The following is a 14870-nucleotide window of genomic DNA, read 5'->3' as shown; positions in this document are numbered from 1 at the left end:
TATATTATACAACAAAAATAACAATTTTATATGGATATATTTTACTATACGAAAGTAATGATGTTATTTTCCCTACTTAAAAGGAGTATTATTAAATAGCACCAAAAATAAAATTATATGATTAAAAAATAATGAACTCATTTGTATATAAGTCCATTTAACTATAGTATAGACTTAATGAGTAATTATAAAAATACATATTTTTTGAAAGTTTTAATTTGAAAACAGATAAAAAATGGATGCAAAACAATATAATAAATGGAACAAAAAAAGGGGAAATTAAACAAATTAAACTTAATAGAAACAACAAAAACACAACATGTGGGGATTACAAAAAAGAGGAGTGCCACGCAGATAATATTGAAATTAACTATGCAAGTGTGGGAACAAAAATATGAATATATAGAGAATATACACTAAATTTTTTTGAAAAGAAAATCATAAAAATTGTATTTGATTTATTTTTATTTATCTAAATCCACTGTTTCAACCATATATTCAGGATCATAAAATAATTTATTAAATCTGTCATCTTGTAATAATTCTTGTGCATTTACTATCGCTTTTTGTTTTTTGTCTATTCTCTTTTGCACTTTATTTAATAAGTTATCAACATAATTTTTATCTACTAATATATTTGATTTATCCGATATTCTCATTTGTTGTTTTTGTTGTAATTTCTTTTGTATTAAATTATTTTTATAAGAATCTAAATCATTTTCTTGCATAACACTTTTAATGTCTACATAAATGTTGCTAGGAATATAATATCCATGTAAATAAGGAATTAAATTTTTTGTTCCTTTCATATGACTTATATTTAATTGTTCGATTTGTTGATTTGTTAAAAATACATAATCATCAAATGCATCATTGGAATTGTTATTATTATTTATGTCATATATATCATCCTTTTTATATTTTTCTTTTTCTTCTAATTCCTCAGTTATATTATCAAGGAAATTACACCATTTTGGTGCTATTCCAATATATGGTATAAAGTATACAAAAACCTTTTTGTTATCACATGGAATAAAACATAATCCAGAATTTTTATAAAAAGTAAAAGAATTTATATTTACACATTCATTATTTAACAATTTTATTTTCTTATTATTTCTTTTTTTACCATCATCAAAGTTTATTACTTGTAATGATAATATATTTTTTTGAACCTCTGAATAAATTTTTATACAATTTTCATCACATGAAGCTATTAACTCATTACAAGAAAAGCTATTTCCACTATTGCACATTCCATCATCATCATTATTATTATTATATGTGTTTCTATAAAATCCGGTAGTATCCATATATGAAGGTTTAGTATTATCAATTTTAAGAAACTCAATTTTTTTAATCGGGACATCGTTACAATGGTCTTTAATTAAAAGAGGTTTACTATGTCTTATATCAAAAAGTTTTACAATTCCTTTGCTTGATCCTACTGCTAATTTTAATCCGTTATCTGAAAAACAGCTACTTGTTAACTCTTCATATTCATTTACATTTATAAAATTTAAACTTTTTTTTTCTCTTTCGTCCCATATTTCTAAATATCCATCAGACCCTCCTGTACAAAATATAGGTAATTGCATGTTTTTACAAATAAAATTATTTTGTTCATTTTTGGTTTTAATTGAAGTTTCATAACATCCCTTTTGTAAATTTAATATATATATATCTTCATAGGAAGCACTAATATATAAATTAGTTGATTCCTTATTATACATTAAACTTCTTCCCTCTTTTGGTATTCGCATTTTATGGTATTTTCCAGCAGCATTATGAAATTCAAGATATCTATTTTTACATAAAAAAGCTAGCTTTTCATAATTGTTTGTTAAAAATACAAAATTTAATACTTCTTCATCAAAATGCCTTCTATGTTTTATTGATAATTCACTAGTATCATATAGTCCAACTTGTGGGGGGTACATACCACTTACACATAAATATCTTCCATCATCACTAATTTTTATATCATCACTTTTTTGTGAAAACTCTAAATCATGTAATACTTCGATTGAATTATCACCATTATCATTTACTGAATTTTTTTTTTTTTTTTTCGCATCAAAATTTGTATTACCATAGCTATCTGGACTTAGCTTTCCAGAGGTCAGCGAATATATTTTTATTCCATTATTTATAAACGATTTAATCATTTTGGTGTTTCGTTTGTTTCATTTCTATTAGTTCTAATCCCATTCAAACTTAACAAATCAAAGCAATTTCACTATAAGTTAAAAATTTATTTTTTATTACCCTATTTTTTTTTAAAGGATGAAATAAGTTTTCTTTCCAATCCTATACGTAAAATGGAAAAAAGCAATCAAAATTATTATTCCAAAAATATTTGTTGCAATTTTTATTTCCTGATTATAATAACGACATAACTCTATGTTTTGTTTTCTTCTTGAACAATATAAATTAATACTCAGGAATATATTATTTTGTCATTTCATCTAATTTCATTAATTTTTAAATAAAAAAGTATAAATTATTTAGCAAATTTCTTTGGTATTTTTCGAAATTTTGTATGCAATTAATTTTTTTTTTTTTTGCAACATCAAAATAAAATTTCAATTTTGGCCATATGGTTATATATGCATGACATAATTTACATAATGATATATTTTATTTTTTATACTTCAAAAATATTCAATATAAATATAAAAAGGAATTTACTATTTTTATGAAAAAAAATTATATGATTTATCAATTTTATTTTATATATGATGAAATATATATTTTTTTTTCATGATTTTCAAAGGGTGTGATTTATTTTATTATATATATTTTTCCGAATTATAGTTACATAAATAAATGATGGGAAAAAAAAGAATAATGCTGTTCTATGGAATATATTTTATTCACTCCATAAATGAATAAGCATATATTATTTTCATCCAATTGCATATCAATATACCATTTTATATAATGTATATTTTCATAACCATTGACTTATAAAATGCCATTCCATTCATTTATTCAAACGACAATATATATACCAAATAAACTGTGTAGAATATAAAACATAGTGTTATATTTTGTAATTAAATAAATTAGATGGATTTGGTAAACGCCCCTTAACACTTTAATTTTGTATATGCGTATTTGGGACAACATATTAAAATATAATATGAATATTGGATTAGCAATAAACCTTAATATAATGCATTAGGAAGATTTTAATAAAAGAAAAATAGTTTAATTCTAAGTATGTAGTAAACTAAAAACATGAAAAAAAAGGGGGGGGAAAAGGTTCACTGTTTCATCTTATATGTATATCCACATGCATGCGGAGAGCAAATTGTGAATTCTTATAATTTTATTTTGGGGCAAAGAAAAACCAATGCTTTGTATATAAGGTTAAATTTGGTAACATGACAAATATAGGTATAGTAAAAAATAAAAAGGTTGAAAATTTGGGTAAAAACAAAATATCTGTTGAAGTCATGTTGTTACTATTATAACTTGAAAATAAAGATAATGGTAACATATTTATTATATTTAAAGAATTTAAATTCGACATATACTTATTATTACTGGCATTGCTTATTGGTAGACTGCCTAATCTAATACTGAAGGGTATAAAATCATTACTTTTTGTTTCACCATTTTTTTTATTTATCATATTATGATGCCTGTATATATAGCGCATCATAGGCGACGTATATGCTCTCTCTTCTAAATTTATATCCATTTTCCTGACAAAAAAAATATTTATAAAATATGCATACTTGTAAATGTGTGTATGAAAATATTTACTTGTATTGATGAATATATTTGTTCTTATATGTATACACACGCATAAATATATATATTATATACATTAGAGCGTATGTTATATCTCGATTTTTGAATTATATTGCACACATATGAATTTATAAGGCTTTATTTATGGTACTATTCTATAAATACTCAAAACATAGGTAAACATGGAGGAAACAAAAAAATATAGGTTTCAGCACAAATTTATATTATTACTTTAATACTTCAAAAAATAATAAGAAATGTTTATTTTATATTTTTTAATTCTTTATATAATTATTCTTTGTTATAGTGATTTGTTCTCTCTGAGTGCTTCTGTTTATTCCTTTACATATGTATGTATGCTCGCACTTTTTTTATTCCCTTTATCATTTATCTTTTCTTTATTTATCATAAAACTTTTGAATATTCCAACTTCCTTAATGTTCCTATATTTCTAAAGTTATAATGCTTTATAATTCAAAAATAATTACTTTAATTATTTTTGTTTAATTTAGGTGGGAAGCATATACTATTATTTACGCATATAACGTATACAAATATATTTTTGAATGTGTATATTTCATTATGAATATATAAAATAATATTATTTAATTAAATTATAAAAAAATTTATACTTTTATTAAAAAATATATGTTAAAGATAATATACTTTGGGATTAAAATAAACATGATTTTTGTTTGTTTTCTTAGTTGTTTTTTTTAGTATATATACTGATTTTGTTAAATATTATGAATAATAATATGACATTTTGAAAGCTAATGGTGTATGCCTCATTAGTTTGCTTTTTTTTTATTTCATTTATTTTGTCATATTCTTTATTTTTTATTAATTTATTTAAAGTTTATGAGATTATTTAAAAAATTCCACTTTATGCTATAATTTACTTTTTTTGTTCTTATATTTGGCGAAAAAAATGCAATACATTTTTATGTTTATTTCAAGTGCGAATTAAAAAAAAATGTGTATAAGCACCAAATAAGCTAAAAAATATATATTATTATAATGTGTTATTACATTATGGGTAAATATATTTGTATCTATAAATTCATGAGCTTATAATACTTTCATTTCAAAAACCAGTAGTATATTTTTACATTATCTGTGGATTTTTTTTTCAAATAATTTGATAGACATTTCATTTTTTTTTGCTTTTTTTTTTTTTTAATTATGACCAAATTAAAACTAATTAATTAAAAATAGGGAAAATGTAATTTTAACAAATAAAAAGTAATTGATTTTGCTATATATTAGATCGCTGTGTAAATACTTAAATAAAAATATAAACATATAGTATATTAATAATATACTTGTGTATACAGTTATATATATATATTCATTATACCAGTTACCCACATATTTATATGCACGTTTGCTTACATATTTATATATTACACTTATATGCCGCAAATTTTTAATCAATATGCTTTAAGCATATTTTGGTGTCTTTAATTACACTATTTTTCCCGTTAAATAAAAATAAAAATTACACATATATATGTATATATATTTGTTTTTATATTTTTAAAAGGCATTTGGCATATGCCTATATATATTCTCATAGATTGCGGCAAACATTAAATGCTTGTATAAAAAATATATACATACATACATACATACATGCATACATACATACATGTTATAGAATTAAATATCTTTAATTTAATCATATTTAAGAGAGTCAAATATTTTATGCCACTTTTTACAATATGACAATTATTTTATATATAGTATAAATTTATTCTTTAACTTTAATTTAATTATATACATATATATATCACCACACCATTTATTTTATCAAATTTCGTTGAAATATATTATATACATATAATTAATGTGGGTGTTGTACATATTAAGACAACACTAATTGTTACATTTTTATAAGGCTATTTAATGATATACTACGAATAAAATGTCATTTGAAAGTACTTAAATTGTTTTGTGTATGCCTATTATTATTAGTATAATAATTTGGTTTGTTCTTTTTTTATTATATTTTTAGAATAACTTTGTAATTTATTCCATATATTATATAACACATGATTACAAATATATAATTGAAAAAAAAACTATGTAGCAAATTCTAATGATACATCTAATCCTCCTTAAAAGTTTAAATAATAGTATCCAAACAATAGGAAGGTTGTATAATTTTTTTAAAGAATAAAGTTAAATAAAATAATAATATTTTCAACAGTTACAATGATATATGTATCATGTGCTTTATTTGTAACACCATTTGTGTTTTAAAAGTGTGTGATATAAACAGTAAAAATATTTAAAAAAATATATAATAAATAAAAAAATCATGGAAAGCATGAAAAACAAAAAAAAATTATATAAATATAAAAGTGAAATAAATAATAAAAATATGGTGAATTCTTTTGAAAAAAAAAACACATATAAAATGACTACAAATGAAAAAGAAGAAAACAAAACGACCAACATTTGTGATAACGAATTGTGCGAAATATTATCTTCGGATGAAAGTAATGAATTCATATATGAAAAAAATGATGATTTTATAATTGTAGAACTTATTTCTTATATTTGTGGTAATTCCAAAATATTGTCTTTTTATCCATGCACAAATAATAATTCAGGAAAAAATAAATATTTATATCATTTTTATAAAAAAAAAAAAATTAAGTTATACTTATGCTTAAACACAAAAAATAATGAAGTATATATATATCAAGTTCAAAGAAAATATGTAGAAAATAAAAATACGGATAACAAAAATTATACTATTAATAAAATACCTTTATATTCACAAAAATCTAATGAGAGTGTCAAAATTGTTGGGGAAATTAAAATAGGCAACACTCTACAAAATAATAAAAATTATAACATTTCTTCATTAAATAATATAGAAATAAAAAAGGAAAATAAAAAAAACTTAATTAATTTGGAAAAAAAAATATGCATCACGAAATTGTTTGATAGTGTAAATTGCAGTTATGATATATCCACTGTTGAATATTCAAAATTAGAAAATACCGATACTCAAATTTTAGATAGTTTAAAGAGTATATTAGAAAAAAAACTTAATAAAAATCAAAAAGTGGTAGAATATAATATTGATTCACAAAAACAAAACAAAAATTTAATAGCAGAAGAGTTAGATTATCAAAATAACAATGACCATATTTTGTATGTGAAAAAAAACGATATGATTCATAAAAATAGTATAAATTTGAAATCAGAGAATAAACAAGACAAAACTAATGTAAATAATAAAGAAATAAAATTGTTATATCTCAATTTCCATGAACCGGCTCACATATTTATGAACCATTTCTTCAGAATTAACCAAGGTGTGTATGTGCACGTTTTTTTTTTATAATTATTTCCATTTTATTCGTTTCTGTAGTATACTTATATTTTTGAGTGATATGACAAAATCGTTATACATTTTTATAATCACATTATTTTGAAAATTTCGTTTTCTTTTGTTTATAGATAATGAGGAAAATTCTGTAAAAGAAATAACAGGATTTCTCAAAGACGAAAAATATGAATATATAGAAAAGGAACATTTAAAAAAATCAAAAAGAAAAAAATATTCACCTATATTTGGAAAAATTAAAAGCGAAGCATTACCATGTAATATATTAGAAAATTATCAAAGTGATATAAGTATATGCAGCACTAATTTATTTTTTAGTGACACCGAAGTTATAACTAAAGAGAATGGTGGGAATGGTAAAGTGAAAGAAGAAAATGGAGGAAAAGAGGAAGATAAATATAAAAAAAACAATAAAAAAAATAATATTATGCCACTTAAAAGAAATAATTTAAAAATAAAATGGTTATTATTAAATTTAAATTTAAAAAAAGAAGAAGAAGTTTTAATACAAAAATATGTAATGTTTAAAAAAATAAGCCTACAAAAAATGTCAAAAGAGTTACATGATCATGATATTTCGAATATTTGGACTTATCAAAATAAGAGAAAATCTCCTTTTCGAAAAAAAAAAAAAAAAAAAAAAAAAAATGTCCCAGAAAATAGTTGTAATATAAAATTTCCTGATAAAACACAAGATAAAGAAAATGAAAATGAGTCAACTGTTACATTCAAGAATAACACACAACAATACACAAATAATATAACCTCGAGTTTTTCATATAAGCATCTGCTAGAAGATAAAGAAAATGGAATAAACAAAACGAAAGGCATCAATATTTATAATACTGATAATAAAATAGATTTCGACAATGCATGCTATATTCAAAATTATCATAATAATGATGATAACATTTATATTTTGAAAGAGCAAACTAATAAAAATGAAATGGCGGATTACGAAAAAACAAACATAATACAAAACATTGAGAGTAATTCTGTTGGGCTTGAAAAAGAAACAAATATAAAAATGAGTATAAAACATCAATTAGAAGAATGCCCAAATAATTATCATGGTAAATCTGTTTGTTATTCGGAAATGAATGTGTTAGAAACAAATAACTTTGAAAAAAAAATTTCAAAAAAAAGAAAAATTGAAAAAGATCAACTATATTGTGATAATAAAAATAATAATACTTGTCTTAATTTTGAAAATTTAGTAAAAAATGGAAAAAGTGATTTAACAATTTCAGAAAGTACAAAACATATAACATATAAAGAATGCAATGATGCACATAATCCAAATACCCGATCTAACAATAGCACTGATTCTTCTTATGATAATAAAAACAATGAATCCATCGAAGAAATAATTCCAGACCAATTCAATTTGATACAATTTAATAATTCTGAACAAAATATTTTGGAAAATTGTAGTGAGAAACAGATAACAAATGTGGATGTGATAAACAGGAGCATGGATTATCGAAATAGAGCAAATATAATGGAAAATGACGAAAATGGCGAAAATGATGAAAATGACGAGCATGACGAAAATGAGAAAAGCTTCTTTTTAAAACAGAAAGTAAATAATATTCTAGATATCATAAAAATAATATATACGAATAGTATACGTATAAAATATTTTGAAAATCTTAAGTTGTATATAGGATTATATAAAAATTATACTAATATTGAAAAAACGAAATTAGAATTCTTAGAAACAGAAAAAAGTATCGATATAAAAATATTAAATTGGTATATAAATGAGAAAATGGTAGAAAAAAAAAATGTATGGCAATTAAATAATTATAAAATTGATGATTGTAGTCTATTTCGTTTAAATAAATTTAAATATATAGATGATTCAATTATAGATTTTTTTAATAACTATATTTATTTTTATATACTGAACAGAAACAATAATAATGATGGGTGTAAAATTGAAAATGATAAAAAAAATGATATATATATTTTTAATACATTTTTTTATAAGAAAATTGAATTATATGATGATACATCAAAAGCATATCTTAATACAAATAGATGGATTAAAAAATTAAATAAAAAAATTTATGAATATAAATACGTGTTTGTTCCAATAAACATTAATAACAAACATTGGTCTTTAGTTCTGATTTATTTCCCTTTCAGTGATTCAAATCAAGATAAAAATACAGAATATTCATCTAATATTATTAAAAATGAAGAGAAATATAAAAAATATTATCCCCTTTATACCAAAAAAATTTATGATAAAGATGTCATAGACAATGTTCAGGAAAATATATCTTCTGCTGTTTTTAGAAACACTTTAGACGATTCTGATCGAATTATAAACATCGACATAAATTTAAATTCTCAATATAATAAGGAAAGAAACATATTTTCTAAATATAGAAGTAAATCTCTTGATTCTTATTTTTTAAATGACCAGAAATATTGTATACAAGGGTATAACAAAAACAATGTTATAAAACATTCATTTAAAACAATTGGAAAAAAACATAAAGATTTGACTGATTTATTCGAAAAGTGTATTGCTAAACATGATGAAAAAAAATTGGGAAGGAAAAAGATGATTTCAGGATATTTAAGCGATAGAAATGATCATGAATTGAGTTACATTTCTATAAGTGATAGTAGCGAAAATTGTAAAAATAAAAAAACAAATTTAAGCATCAATACGAATGAACAAAATTCTAAAGAATGGAAAAATGAAAATAATATAGAAGAGGAAAAGTTGGTATATATGATATATCTTGATTCATTATTCCCATCAACTAAAGGAAATACAATTTTAGAAAAATTAAAAAAATATATAGAACATTTATTTCATCGAGATTATATAAAAAAAGAAAAACGAAAAAAAAAAAAAAATAATAATATTTTATCTAATTCTGGAGGAAATAGCGATTCTTCCTCTCATACCTATCATAATAATAGAAGTGGGAATGAAAGTAATGAACCTAAAATATTTTTTAAATTTGTATATCCAAATATAATACCCAAACAAAATAACACCTATGATTGTGGTATATATATTATTTATTTTATTTTACATTTGTGTTTAAACATACATTTAATTGAGACCGATTTAATCAACCCTTTTAATAAATATATTCAAACTAAATACTCCGATGCTAAATATACTTTCAATTGCTCCCCTCAAAATTCTAGTAAAAATTCGTATGCACAGATTTATCCAAATAATGCATCTCCTTGGTTTGACCATAAAGACATATGCACAAAGTGAGAGAAAAAAAACTTCACCATGCAAATAATGACATGTTCATTTGTTAATATTAGGAGTTGTTTTTGTTTTAGACTAGCCTCTAACCTGTTTGGCATTTTTAACGCTTTTCGACGTTTTACACCATTATTTCATTTTATTTTTTTTTTCATTTTTTTTATTTGTTCATAGGAGAAAGCAAATGAAAAAGATGCTTCTATACATGAAAGATGTCATAAATTGGAAATCAGAAAAACATATAGAAAATTTAAATTTGTTATTTTTAATGAATTGCAATGACAAAAATCAAAGGAATTAATTTCAGGATTCGGCACATGGTATATTATTATTTATCCAATTAAATACTTGTTATTCGTTTTGCATACATTTAGTATTTTATATTTATTTTTTTTGTCAACTTACAAGTGTTTTACACACATTTTATCCTTTATTTCACAATTTTTATCGTAAAATTATAAGCGGTTTATATATCTTTAAAATAATTAATCATTTAAAGGGTTAAAAACGAAAGAATAATGAAATAAAACATAAAGTATAAGCAAAGGTATAAAAAATAAACAGGGATTAGGATTGTCACCAGTATTATCTCTTAGTCTGTTCTGTGTAAAGAATAAAACAATTAAAAATAAAAAATTAATTTGTTTTACTCCGATAAAAGAACATGCTTGAAAATAAATTAAAAAGGTATTTTGCCATGCAGACTGGTGAAAAAAGGAAACAATATATCGTGCTAAGAAATAGTATGCTATTCCCCCAAAAAAAATGGATATAAAATAAATAATACATAAGCCATAAAACGTTTTTTTATAAAAATTTAAAATTCATCATATAGCGAAACTTGGTATATATATATATGTGTACGTTCCAAAACGATATAAAATTTAAAAGGAAAAAAAGAAAATTGTTGAAAGTATTGTACACAATTAAAATAACAAAGAGTAGCACACTAGTGTTAATTGAAAAAAGTATATGATTAAGCAAATATGCTATTAAATATTTGAAACAAATTTTACGATTTCAGATAATATCCCCAGTATATATAATATAGTTAACCCAAGAAAATAAAAAATTACCCTATACTTCTATACTAATATGTTTTATAATATATAGTAAATTATGCTGTAGCACAATATAAAACAAAATCTTTATCTCCATCTTCTTTATTTTCATATAGATTTGACATAGTAACCATAATATTAGGGGCAATTACAAAAATTGTTCCTTTTTTTATTGATTTGATACTTGCTTTTTTTTTTTCTTTTTTTCTTCCTTTTAATTGTGTTTTTGTATTTGAGGAAAGGATAATACAAGATGTAAAAGATGTTTCTGAAAACATATAATTGACAATTTCTCCTGGTCTAATTTTAACAAATAGAATTTTGAAATATTTCATGTTTTTATAACTACATGATATAATATTATAATTAATAAATTCTTTTTCTAAAATTACAGGATGGTTATTTTTATAATTAACATATTTTATAAAATTTACTTTATCAACTGCTTTACTTGTTAGGCCACCTCTTATAACTAAATCGGAATTGGTCATACATTCTAAGCAATTGCCTGAAATATATGAATGCATAACTCCAGGTTTGATATATATAACATCACCATCTTTTAAATTAATTAGTTGTAATATGAAAACAAATATTCTTCCATTATCATTTGGATAAAATTTAGAAACATTAGTTAATATTTCAAAGATATTATTTATAATATAATTTTCTGCTTCTTTAGATAAGTTTTCTGAATTTTTTTTTTTACAAGCATCTATATATAATTCGTCAACATTTTTTTTTAATTTTTCTCTAATTTTTATATAGGAAGAATATTTTGGATTTTTTGTAATAATAGAAATCATATATTTGTTTAACACTTCGTTTTCTGCTAAGAATATTCTATATGTTAAATATTTGTAAAAATGTTCATAAAGTGATTTTATTTTTTTCATACTTGTAAAGAAATTCTCGTTATTTATACTCATTGTAGAGTTATTTTCATTACTTTCAGGAGTTTCATTTTGTGCTTCACTTTCATCTATATTATTTATATATTTTTCTACATCTGAGTCGATCATATCAGGAATATTTTTATTTTGTTTAAAAAATTCGATCAACTTTTCCTTTTCGGTTTTTATAATATTACCTATATTTATATTATCTTTCGGCAAATTTTCATTTTTATAAAAACTACGAAAGAAATCTTCATAAAAAACATATTTTTGTATACACTCTGCATAATTATCAATTATAGATATAATATCACAATTAGCTTCATTATATCTTTTTATAGAATAATTAATTATATATTTATAAATTCTAGAAAAACAATTTACAACTTTTTCTATATGTTCGTTTTTATTCGTATCAAATAAATCGAATAAAGTAAATAAGTCTCTGCTGCTATCTTCGTTGTTATTGTTGTTATTTTTTTTTCGTGCATATTCATCTGGTTCGTGATTTTTCGATTTTCCTTCTGACTCTTCATTTAATAATATTTTTTTATTATCCCTTTTATAACTTTCATTACTATTTTCTCTTTTGTCCATTTTTATATCATTTTCATTATCACATGCATCAGGGCTATTATTGTCTTTCCTCATAAAAAAATCATAGAGCTCCTTTATATTTTTTATCAAAAACGAGATTTTAAATATATTAATATATCCACATAATAAACTCATAGAATTAATACATACACACATTTCAGTTTTAAAAATTTTATCTTTATAAACATTTGGATTCACAGTATTCAAATATAATGTTTGAGCCTCATTTGGATGAATTTGAATACTAAGTGGTTTATTTATTGAAAGCATTTTAAAAAGATATGGAAATAAATCATTATTTTCTTGAAATCCTTCTTTTAATAAATGACCATTCTTATTACTAATACTGTTATATGATTCGTTAGTATTATTATATGATATATCTTTACAATCTCCGTCAGAATATCTCTTAAAATTATCTTCTCTTTTATTATTATTTCCAGCTATATCTGAAGCTATAGAATTTCTTTTATTTTCACTATTCGATTCATTATTTACACTATTATTAACGTTTGAGTTATTTCCATTTAAATTAGAATTGTCATCATTGGTACTATCTTCCTTATTTTTTCCTTCTTGGTTTCTATAAAAATATTTTGATATTTTATTATTTTTAATTTTTTTATTTTTATATATATCTATAAATTCTCCGATTTTTACAAAGCCATTTTTGTAGCGAATTAAGTTGGGACCATTTTCATGGTTCCCAATCCATAGTTCAGCATATCGAGGTGTGTTATCAATTGTCTCTTTTTTTAATTTATTCTCATTCTTCTCTATTTCATCATTATTATTATTATTACTATTATTATTGTTATTATCTTTTTCTATATCTTCAGCATATTCTTTTAAATATTCAAAATTATTTATATTCTTTTTAATTATTTCATAATTATCACTTACTATATTTTTCATAACATCATAAACCATTCCTTCCTTTCCTTCACCCCAATCATATTTTTGTACATATGGAATACATTCATTTATGCACAATTTTCTTGTTTTCATTTTATTTTTTTTGTTGTATAAACTCACGAAAATATTTATCTTGATTTATATACACTTTCAATATTTAATTTTTTTTTACAAATAATGGATGTATATGCATGTTACATATATTTTTTGTTCGCCACAAACTGTTAAATCCTCTTACAAATAAAATGCCAATTATTTCATAAAAATATACACATACAATTTATATATATTCCCAACAAATTCAGAGATTGAATTAATTAAAAAAAATATATAAATTGTATAAATATAAAAAGGAAAAAAAATCCTTATTATTTTTGAATTATGAAAAAATATAAAGTTCAATTATTTCATCATTCCAACTTCTTTTGCGAAAAAAATATTTTTTACACAAAACGAATTAATATAAATATGTGATTTAAAAGTTCTCTAAATTGGTTATATATATCACTCGATTTTTCTCTTCATTCAAAAGTGTGTTTCAAATATTTATAAAAAAAATAGTTAACTTGAGTTATACTCAAAATTAAATAATATTAAATTGTTATAATACTCTCGAATAATTGAAGTGCCCCATTTTAAAATTTTTAAAAAATACATAGTAATTCATAAACTATATTTTTTTCGATTTGTATCTTTAATATTATATCAACGTTTATTTTTCTTGGTTTAATTCAAATATTAAAAAAACCTACTTAAATATTTAAACACTTGACAAATTAATTCAAATATATTTGTAAAAAATTATAATATACCATACACAAAAATATGCTTATGTATATAAATAAATCTACATAATAACCCTTGATATGTGAGTCAATAAGTGTGAATTAAGCAATATATTCATGTATATATATATAAAATTATCTTCATAATATACATGCCTATATATAACATATTTTACGTTTCCAAAAATTTCGAAACTATTAAAATATAATTATAGAAACTGCTTATTTTTTTTATGAAGTTAT

At 21.7% G+C, this 14870-nt stretch overlaps 4 protein-coding genes across 4 annotated transcripts; 1 reads left to right on the top strand and 3 right to left on the bottom strand.

Annotated features, from left to right (window-relative positions):
- Window positions 1-464: 464 nt before the first annotated feature.
- PBANKA_1228700 (nucleolar protein 10, putative) lies at window positions 465-2168 on the bottom strand (the record flags this gene model as incomplete). Its single annotated transcript, XM_034566360.1, has 1 exon — window positions 465-2168. The coding sequence occupies one exon, from the start codon at window positions 2166-2168 to the stop codon at window positions 465-467; it is 1704 nt and encodes a 567-aa protein (XP_034422965.1).
- Window positions 2169-3334: 1166 nt separating this feature from the next.
- Window positions 3335-3709, bottom strand: PBANKA_1228600 (conserved protein, unknown function; the record flags this gene model as incomplete). The annotated part of the gene is made up of 1 exon (XM_034566359.1): window positions 3335-3709. One exon carries the CDS (start codon window positions 3707-3709, stop codon window positions 3335-3337), a length of 375 nt encoding a protein of 124 aa, XP_034422964.1.
- Window positions 3710-6094: 2385 nt separating this feature from the next.
- Window positions 6095-10674, top strand: PBANKA_1228500 (sentrin-specific protease 2, putative; the record flags this gene model as incomplete). The annotated part of the gene is made up of 3 exons (XM_034566358.1): window positions 6095-7094; window positions 7240-10375; window positions 10548-10674. 3 exons carry the CDS (start codon window positions 6095-6097, stop codon window positions 10672-10674), a joined length of 4263 nt encoding a protein of 1420 aa, XP_034422963.1.
- An 816-nt stretch (window positions 10675-11490) lies between these two features.
- PBANKA_1228400 (mannose-6-phosphate isomerase, putative) lies at window positions 11491-13935 on the bottom strand (the record flags this gene model as incomplete). Its single annotated transcript, XM_034566357.1, has 1 exon — window positions 11491-13935. The coding sequence occupies one exon, from the start codon at window positions 13933-13935 to the stop codon at window positions 11491-11493; it is 2445 nt and encodes an 814-aa protein (XP_034422962.1).
- Between the last annotated feature and the right edge of the window lie 935 nt (window positions 13936-14870).

This window comes from Plasmodium berghei (genome assembly GCF_900002375.2).
Source record: "Plasmodium berghei ANKA genome assembly, chromosome: 12".
Lineage (NCBI taxonomy): Eukaryota > Apicomplexa > Aconoidasida > Haemosporida > Plasmodiidae > Plasmodium > Plasmodium berghei.
This window is presented reverse-complemented; position numbering and strand designations above follow the sequence as displayed.